Source organism: Brachycentrus maculatus, unplaced genomic scaffold (assembly GCF_059751285.1).
Source record: "Brachycentrus maculatus isolate JH-2025_06_01 unplaced genomic scaffold, ASM5975128v1 h1tg000173l, whole genome shotgun sequence".
In the NCBI taxonomy this organism is placed as follows: Eukaryota; Metazoa; Arthropoda; class Insecta; order Trichoptera; family Brachycentridae; genus Brachycentrus; species Brachycentrus maculatus.
The window spans coordinates 469046-479639 of record NW_028280926.1 but is presented as its reverse complement, the minus strand read 5'-3'; the positions used below and the strand labels follow the sequence as shown (position 1 = coordinate 479639).

The 10594-nt window shown below is 31.1% G+C and overlaps 1 protein-coding gene across 1 annotated transcript; it reads left to right on the top strand.

The window, feature by feature from the left end:
* Window positions 1–889: 889 nt before the first annotated feature.
* On the top strand, window positions 890–9395 carry LOC148308180 (uncharacterized). Its single transcript, XM_088262134.1, has 3 exons — window positions 890–1541; window positions 7002–7324; window positions 8102–9395. Exons 1-3 carry the CDS (start codon window positions 1382–1384, stop codon window positions 8255–8257), a joined length of 639 nt encoding a protein of 212 aa, XP_088118260.1. The 5' UTR covers window positions 890–1381; the 3' UTR covers window positions 8258–9395.
* Window positions 9396–10594: the final 1199 nt, after the last annotated feature.

Sequence of the window (10594 nt, the reverse complement as noted above, 5' to 3'; positions counted from 1 at the left end):
TATATATATATATATATATAAATATATATATTTATATATATATATATATATATATATATATATATATATATATATATATATATATATATATATATACTATATATAAGAAAAAATATAAATAAATACAAAAATATATATATGAACATATATATATAATTTTTTTTATAACGCGTCACGTTTGTTAATCATATTTCGTTACATGAGGGAGCAGAACGACATGTGTATCTAGAGATAAATTGCAGTTTAATTTAAATACTGTAAATAATAAGAAAACGTCGGGGTATTCTTGGTCACACTCTTATTTTGACCAAAAAAAAGCCTGAAAAGTTTGTCTCAAGTTTTAAAGTTTGGTTTGGTATTACAAGGAGTAACCTTCCTTTTGGTAACAGCAGTACGATCAAATTAATTCAATTATTTTTTTTAGAAAACGAATAAATAAATCATAATTAATAAAATAAAGTGTAAATAGCGACGAAAATTATTCCTAATCCGAAAACAATTTTTATTGATATTTTCTTGAATTCTGCCACGCTAACTTCTATTATTTTATAAGTTTAAGCGGGTCTACCTAACCTGAGTGTTAGAAATTCTGAAGGGAAACTGTTGCCTACTGTATTCACCATCTCTTTATACAGTTTTTCCTGCACAACACGAGATCGCGAACAATACTCGACGTTTACAGTATAGTATACCTTTCTCACTTGCTCAGACTTGAAAAATCTAAATTTAATTTGTAGCCGTCAAATCTGGAGCCAATAGAGTACAAATTCACATTTCTACACCCGCCCTCTTCACTCGTCACGTGACATACTGTGCGCGCGCAAAGTCCCCCCCCCCGCCTCAGCGACCGCCGAAACCGATGGATAGTTGTTCCGACAACTCACGAGTCATTCGCGTTACTGCGCTCTCTCCTACTGGTCGCGCCACTCGCAGCTCGAAAAATAGTCGTGTGTTTATTGTTTGATACTTAGCGGACGAGATTTCAATCGGGCTGATTCGTAAAATTCAAATAATATTCTCAATTGTGGCGGGATTATTTAGAAACTTGACCCGAGATAGACTGAGATTGGCTATTTTAAAAAATAGAATATTTGTTAATTCGCGCTCTTTAGTTTGTGTCGGGTGAACAATATTACCGATATTACTGTTTTGTGGGTGCTATATAGTGCAAAAAAAACTTATCAGTGACAGACAAATAAACTTGGTGAATTTATCGTGATAAAAGAACATTATGGCTGTTGTCTTCCAGAATCCTTTGCCAGAGTACATGAATCCGCCGTACGTGGACGATTTCCGCGGTTATCTGGACGAGATACTCAGAGAATACATAAAGATTTTAGCCTACATTTTATCTTGAGTTGGACAGCCAATATATTTGAAGATGGCGATCGGCTTCCTGCCCTCGGACGAAGACACGGACGCCAGCTACGAGCGGCTGAACAGGATCCTCCAGGAGTTGGTGGGAATCGCTTTTCACCTGAGGAATGCGCAAGAGGCCACCTCGAGGACTGCTCCAGCGCCTGCCATCACCCAACCGAGAGGTAAGTGTCGATAACATTTCTCTATTAAAAATTATAAAAACCGTCTTGTGCACAACTATGATACTCGCTTCACCCACAGCGAAGGGTTGATGGCCCCGAGAGTGAAAAATAAACATGGAAGGAAAACAATAACATATAGTTCTGAGTTCTGAGTATTGCCTGTGGAGGTAGAGGCCAAACTAAAATATGGAGCAAAGGCAAAAATAAAAGAATGGGTTAATAATATCACGAGTTAATGTAATAATAATAAAAAAAAATGTTAAAAAAGGGGGGTTGATTTTGTGTAATCAAATAATTTATTGCGTGTTTGTTTTTTAAAATTGCTTGATATCAAATGTTAATATTGTAAAAACTATGTGATTAGTTTTTTTTTGTTTTTTTTTTTATTTTTATTTTTAATAAAATATTTTTTTGTGAGTTTATTTTGTTAAAATCAATAACCAAATATTTTTTTTAAATATTCTTAATATTTTTTTTTAAATGACAATTTAAAAAAAGAAGACTGAGAATCTAGATTTTATCAGCATAACTCAATTTGATATAATATTTTGAGTGTGATTAAGAATAAAAGCAGTGATTTAGATAAGCACATTTTAAAAAAATAGAAGAAAATTCTTTATTTACTACATATTTTAAAACAATAATATTTCACTGAAAAAGAGTACTAGATAAATAGTAAAAATAATAAATACAGATTTTTTGATAAATACAGTTTGTTTTACTATATATTTAAAATCTGTTAGTCACTACACTTTTCAATTAGTATTTTTTGAAATTATTGTAAAAATAATATTGATTTAATTTTGATAAATTTTAACAAATTTTTATGATTCGGTAAAAAAAAATGTACAGAAAACTCAATTTTTATGCTATCGGGATGTTTTATAATCAGTATGACATGATTTAACTAGTAAGTAATTTTATAATAATATGTAATAAACATATAACCTTATCATCAATAAGTTTTGAACACTTATTAGAGCAATGTCAATAAATTGATTGAATATTGTAAACTTAAAATATTATGATAATATTATCAATAATTGATTTTATTTTCATTTCATTTTGTCTTTTTTATAAATATTTAAAAAAAATAGTGCATTGCGTAAATAATATGTATTTAATTCCTCACACACTAAAAAAATAATTATGAATTTGTGGACCGAAAAATATCTTATATGTAAAAATATTACTTTTTTTAAAAATATCTAAATATAACAATATTTATTACATGTATATTTTTTTATTTATATGTACATGTGTATTTTCCAAAATAATCATTAAAAAATACGATAATTTTAGTGTGTTTACAAATCTGGATTATCTTCAATTATGGGATTTTTATATTATTTTTGACATAGATTTTTATACATTAAAATGGCTATTTACTGGCTATTTAGAAGGGCTTACGAGCGTCATAGGCTGGTTTAAGTCATCACTTGACACACGTGTAATATTCTCCAATTCGACCAATTATTACCAATTCTACTCAAGACTATAAAGAATAACGCTATTTTGTATATTGTTATGCAATATCGATTCGGTGTTGACATCGTGATTCACTTCGATCACAGTCATGTTCCTCATGCGGTCGTGAATTTGAAACTCACCAAACACCTCCGCGATTATTTACGAAGAACACTGTTTTCACACTATTTTTCAACAACCTATCGTTGTTATTTTTTTACCTGTATATTTTTATTTACCCTATGCATATTCTTGCACTATAAGTTACTTAGGTTCCTGCCTACTTTATCATTGAAAATTATTATAAGATTATAATTATTATCAGTACATTTTTAAGTATATAAATTTTCGTTACGTCATATTTCGTTATTATCAAAATAAACAAATAATTATTTGATACCGCGTAATTTTAATCTAAATTCGAAACCCGTTTATATACATATTTTTTTGCGATAATATTGCAATGATATTTTATTTAAAAAAATACAAGTTTAATATTTGGAGAATTGACTTATTAGCATGTTTGTATTCGTAATAAATAGAACAAAATAAAATTATTATTACGTAGTGTAATAAGAATATTTAAAAAATGTTTATTGATATTAATTTCATTTCATTTAAAAATTACTCTAAATTTGAAATACATACGTTTTTCTTTATAATATTCTAGATATTAAATATAAATGAATACACGCTTAATATTAGGAGAACTGACTTAATGGCATGTTTGTATTCCTAATAAAAAGCGCAGAAATAATAAAAAATAAAGCTAGTAGATTCATTTCTAAATTACTTTGTTTCTGGAGGTGTGTTCAAATTTGGGCGTGAAACGTTTAACACGACATAAGAGCTATTTTCGTGTAGCACCCATTTCAGACACGCCTCTCGAATCTGAACATTATTTTTGAAAAATGTGTGTGGTAATATGTTCACACATTTGGTTAAGTGGTCCAATGATACAATAAAAATGAGGTAATAAAAATAACATCAAAAATGTTACTAAAATATGATGTATGAAAACAAGGCTTCCGATAAACAATCCGGTAGCACGTTATTTTGAAATGTTTTTGTCTATGTAGCGTAAGCGCTATTACTAATGCCATCTATCGGCGAACCGTGTAACTAACAAGGCTTATCTCCAAATTTTCATCGGGGCGTTATCCATAATCTATTAACAAAAAATAAATTCAGAAGTTTTTTATCAGTGCGTTTTATGCATCCTAAGGAAGTAGTTTAAAAAAAAAAATGGCTGAGTCCTTCATCGTTCCCGTGATTGAATTAATCAAAATAATTCTTAATAAAATAAATAATTCTTAATAATCTTCATAAAATTTTAACGTATTGGTGTTGGCTACTAAGTGACTCTTGTTCTACTGTGAACCAGAAAGTTAATTTATTTATACAAGTATATATTGATAAACAAACGATTGAAAAAGTTCACTCGGTTTGTATACTATATTAATTTATTTTTATGTTTTATATGTAAAACTGACATTGTGAATGACACTGACTTCTTAAAAATAAAATAAAAAACTAGATTTCATTTTATGTTTTTATTTGTATACAGATATTTGATTTTATTTATTAAAATTTTTATAACATTTTTTTGTTGTTATCAGAATGGTTTAAAACAAGGTTTGTAAATAACTTACTACTAAATATTTTTTAACACATGAATTAACAATTTTTTTGTGGTTAAATACCATAGATATATTTGATTTTAAGTTGTTACTCGATGTGTAAATTTTTTAAAAAGAAATACTATAAAAACTATGTAAAAATACTTTATCCTTTTTAATACCGTTTTTAATATTCGTTACAGACTTGTAAATATTCGCTTGAAATAATTTTCAATAAATTTATTCTAAATTTTAAAATACAAACATATCGTAGTCATACAGGAGAAAGTGACCATGTGCATTTTTTGCAAAAACGTAATCATAGACTATTTTATATATTACTAACTTAATATTGCCCTGAAAAACTCCCAACTTGGAAGTATAATATATTGACTTGTTAAAAATGACTAACTGCATTGATGTTTATTTTCTTGCCAAGGAAAACTGACTTAAACGGCTCTCCTGGACATTTTACATTTTGTTAGTTGGTCACTTTCTCCTGTATGATATATCATTTATGAAAGTAATAACACCGTTTATAAACGTAATAGAACATAACATTTGCATGTAATAATATATACATTATAGGTAGGTACACTAAATGTATCAACCGAAACCTCGGCATAGAAAGAAAAGCCCATAGATCTTAATTGTGTTAATGGTAATGTAATAAAGCCGATGTTTCACTCTTAGATTAGTCTCCCAGTCTTAAATAAAACCCACAGAGGGCAATGAGTTCAGAGACGTCCAACAAAAAACCAATCCGAAATACGCCAAAAGGGGACAAAAGACAACTGACAGGTCCCCTGATCTTTCAGCGTGTATCCTTTTCCCTCGCGCGTCGGTCGTATCTTCCATCTCTGTTCCTGTCGAGATTCGCCCGAACACCTGTGTGCCCCGTCCATTTGTCCCTTTTTCTTTCCTCATAGAACATTTTATCGGTTTGGACTGGATAAATAACACTACTGCTGAAGGCACAATAAAACACTACCGAAAATAAAGCGTTGGTTATGTTTACTCTTATCAGCTATTGGCTTTTAGACGGTAATTTGTTATCTGTCCTTTATAACAATTATTATATTAACTTTATCTTCTTTTGCCTTATCTCCGAGTTTATACATGGGAAAATTAATAGTACTCTTTCTTCCTTATTATACCGCTAAAAAAATCGTGATCAGTTCTATAAAGCTATTTTAGAAAAAAATGTCGCAAAAACACAATCGATCAAAAATATTGTCATATTGTGTCACGTGGGAAATTACAAATCCGTACAAGTACTAAGTACACTCTTTAAAATATTGTTTTTTTTTAATGAAACTTTTTGGACGGCGATTAGATAGTCACTATTCAGATTTAACACTAGATCCCTTTTTATCTCCCAAGATGTTATGATTACATCTGTGCGTTGATTTAACCAACAAAAAAACGTGTTTTATTCAGTTTTGTTGAGTTATCATTTTTGTTTATTATGCACTGCCTCTGGCGTTATACATCATTGTTCGCTGCATTGGCTGCACTGTTATTTTCTTCCATTATGTCGAGTTGTCTGCGGACAGGGGTGTAGCACAGGTGTTCGACTCGCATCGGGACAATTGCTCACTGGAACAGATTACGCTTCCCGAGATGTTGCTCGCTTATTGCCTCTGGTTATTTATTGTTATGACGAGTAGCATTAGCGCGTTGGACTAACAAACTTATCTTCAGTGTGGGTGCAACCTGGATACACTAACGCACAATGGCCAGCTACTGGCTCGAAGGGCTTTCATTCAATGCGATACCAATAATAATTACTTTACAATTATACTTTCCTGTGGTGCACTTGAAGAGAAATCAAACACTACGTAAAGTAAATATTAGTTCATCTTTTGACTGTGATCATTTTTAAGACTGAAAGATAACTTTTTTAATCAAAAAGACTAAATAGAATAAAAACTATACAGCCTTATCTCACTAGGTATTAATGGAGATAATAATCTGAATAACTAATGTACTGTAAAAAATAATCATGCATTCGAAAATATTTTTACTAATTTTTTTTAATATTACTAGTGTCTCAACTTGAGACAAAGCATATGAGTCGTTTTTATAAGAATGAAGATGGGAGTCTGAGCATCTGAAGGCTTACGACCTGGCATTTGTCTTTCATAAGTGATTTTATACATTTGTGCAACGTTAAATGTTCCGTCAATTATTTAACATCCAAACTGAATTTTTTTAAAGTATGCATTTGCACTGTTGCTGGATTTCTTTCGTATGTTGGTTATTATTTTGTCTCCAATTGGTTTCGATATTATGTAGTCCTGTTGTTGATAAATAATAAGAATTCTTTTAACTATAGTCACGAATTTGAACGCAATGTCTCTTTGTTCCCCAGTTCGACCTTCCTCAGACTCTGCAGCTCCCCGCCTGCCTGACGTGGTGTGCGAGGGGCCCCTGCCCGGCCGCCGGCGGGTCTGCTCCCAGTGCTCGCCCCCCTCCAGCCCCAGCTGCAGCGCCCAGTACCTCTCCAGAACCTTCGGGGCCCCCGGAGCGCTGGAGGACGACGTCTTCCTCGACACTCCGCCGAGACCCCCCCCGCTCCGACAGCGAAGGCGGACAAAGCGATCTAGACTCAATGTGAGAACAAAACCTGCAGACGACATCCTCCACGACAACCAAACCAGGCTCCATGACTCGGGAGACCCCAACATCGAGGAGGTTTGTACATTTTATTAGATATACAAGCAAATCCAGTATTCAAAGACTTTCTTCAAGATTTGACCCTAGTGAAGGAATTCAAAATTTCGTTATTTTTATATTTCAATTTTTGTGTACACCGATTCAGATCTTAATGTTAATCTTTCGATAATGCAAGACTCTCTTATACAACGCTTTTCATCTTATCGGTCTAATTCCCTATTAAAAAGAATGCAAATAGCCCTTTTAATTAGATTAAAACCATCCTTATAGGCGTTAAATACAAAATTCACCTTGTAATCCTCCCCCGATGTCTCTTTTCAATTTAATTTTCTTTTGCCTAAAGTTCGAGATGTAATTTGTATTTTTCTATTTCCCTTGCCACGTTAATTCTTTTCATTGACTGCGGTAATTCCGTTACCCGAAAAGATCCTGTATCACAGAAATTTTTAATCTAAGCATCCCCTTACGACTTCCCCCATCTCGAGAGATTTTGTTATAGATTACGCACCCCAATGCTTACTAGTTACAAATCAATGCGACTCTTGTTTATTCCGGTTTTATAAAAAGTTCTGTAAATTTTATTACGAGCACTTCATGCCTGAACGATGTGTTGTGATAGACAATGTAAAGTTCGACCACTCATCAAATAAATTTTATATAGTCCATGTAAAATTGTATCTAAAGAGTGATAGGTTTACAATTTTAATTTATGCAGAGCGCGTTTTATATTGTTTGAAACTGAGTTGATTCCGATTGTAGGCGGGTTGATAATCCGAATTAATTTCTTTGTTTCAGGATACTGTCGACTCTTCCTCATCTTCCTGTGACGAGAAGGTGTCCGAATCCGAGTCCCCCATTGTGTCCACGAGACTATCCACGAGCCTCAAAGGTACTATATGGACAACAATAGCCATAGTCTTAGTCTGGAGGCTGCTAGCAAATAAACGATGAACGATCCCGTTTGTTGCTTCGATATTTCTTCTTTGAAGAAGACCCGATTCGTTGGCCATATGATTAGCGTGTGATAAGTGTGACACTCAGAACTGAATTGTGGACAGTGAAATATTTTTATATCATATAGACACTAAGACCAATTAAGAAAGTAATTTGTTAAGAAGATTTTGTAATTATTTTATATCGAAATACCCCCCGCTGTTTCAAACATTTAGAAGACGGTTGGTTGTGTAGGAATATAAGGATTATCGAAAATAAAGCTCAAGAAGCGTAATGTGATTTTAGTGTAAATGGGGAATGCGGACCTGATCCTCTATTAAGTGTTTTTATCGACTGTGTTCCAAAGATTGAAGCCTAAAAAATGATTGATCTCATTTTAAATAATGAAGAGAGTGTAAAATATAGATGTGCCAACACTATGTAAATATGCTTTTTCGTCAGACGGAAACAGTCGACATATTTTGGTGCCCACAATTTTTCGGCCATGCTTTTAGTTTAACGATGTAAATAGTCCCTTAGTTGATAACGCTTTTACTTACTATGCCTATTCAAACTCTGCTTCATGTTTTACTTAGTATCATTCATTTAAATACCTATGTTATCTAAAAAAATATATATTCCGCACGTCAGTGCCATTTTTTTTAGTGAAATTTTTGAAAATTTTGAGTAATTTAAATTTTAAATTACTTGAAGCGGGCCGAAAAAAATATTTCGTTTTATAAATTCAGTTTTTCTTTCCTTTTGTATACCGCTTATTAAATTTTGCCTATTTAATAAATACATGTTTAAATTAATATTTTTTATGTTCTTCATTTTCGGCCCGTATTTTGTACATATTATAAAAAGTTTTCCATTGATCTCCTTTAGTTAGGCACCGGGGGTCGAAGAGCTGACGTTATATTCAGCTCCACCCTTTCTATTTTGTGTAAATAAAAAAATGTATTTTCTAGTACTTTATCATTATCCCTTGAAAGTGCTCTTTTTCGCGTAGGGACAAAATATAGCCATTTTCTTGCGATACTTCATTCAATACATCCAATAAATCTAATGAAAAAACTTTTTTTATAATTTCGATTATCCCGTGTTTTAATATTTTAATTTTTCATTCAAAATATCACCATTTAAAAAAAAAAAATTGGTCGTAATAGTCTGACAATCAAGTTTCAATGGGTAGAAATTCTTATTGTTTTTTTCAAAATCTTTCTTTTTTAAAATTAATTATAGATATAATGGAAATATCATTTGCCATGCCTACTTATTCAATAACTTTTTTACCCATTTCATATAATAACTGTCAATTATTGTCATCTATTTGTATTTGTCCGCCTCCGCGATGTAATGGCTAGCGTGCTTAGCTACCGTGCGTGAGGTCCCGGGTTCGATTCCCAGGGGGGGAGGAAATGAATATTATCGATTTTACACTTTAATATTTATTTAATATTACCCTGGACTGGTCCTTGAAGTGCAGGAGTGATCATCTTGCCTTCATGTAAGTAACGATCAAGATAACTCTGCGTCAATACGATCACCCTTTGTGCCATTGGGTGCGGATAAGGGTTAGAAATAGAAGATTGTAATGTATTGAATATGAAATGGTTTTTCAAACGCTATGAATATTTTTTTTTAAATTTCTGATAAGTGTTTTAAAAACTATTTGAGGAGTATTGTTTAAGTATTCTAGTTTTTTTACTTAAATAAATATATGAGTATTAGTAAGTGTTCCAAAAACTATTTAAGGAGTATTTTTAAGTATTTTAGTTTTTTACTTAAATAATTATATTAGTACGAAATGAGATGCTTAGCGCACATTTGTGTACAATTTTAAATGTTTAAGTGTTTAGTTTAAAATTAATATGGTAGTTGCTTTAGAATACTTTTAAATGAAAGCATATTAATATATATATATATATATATATATATATATATATATATATATATATATATATATATATATATATATATATATATATATATATATATATATATATATATATATATATATATATATATATATATATATATATATATATATATATATATATATATATATATATATATATATATATAGCTTTAACATTACTGCCATCGGGGGGCTATCCGCAATAACAACCCATTTAAAATTTCTAAAGTAACTACTTGATATATTTTGTACAAGATTAAAGTGTTGAGTTGAAAAAGTTTTATCGTATTAATATTAGCTTTTATATTTATCAGTGAAAGACCTGCGAGTCAACGTGGCTCTGTATATTTTGCAAATATTCAAAAAGTTTTGTATTTTGAAAAAAAAAAAAGAAAAAACAATTTTTTGACGTTGCGGAGTCACTTTGTTTGTCC

What these genes read in the sequence shown, in the direction of transcription:
- LOC148308180 (XM_088262134.1), top strand. Translation starts at nt 1,382, where the DNA reads ATGGCGATCGGCTTCCTGCCCTCGGACGAAGACACGGACGCCAGCTAC. An exon ending in TGCCATCACCCAACCGAGAG is followed by an intron (nt 1,542 to 7,001) that starts GTAAGTGTCGAT and finishes TTTGTTCCCCAG; the next exon opens with TTCGACCTTCCTCAGACTCT. An exon ending in GAGACCCCAACATCGAGGAG is followed by an intron (nt 7,325 to 8,101) that starts GTTTGTACATTT and finishes TCTTTGTTTCAG; the next exon opens with GATACTGTCGACTCTTCCTC.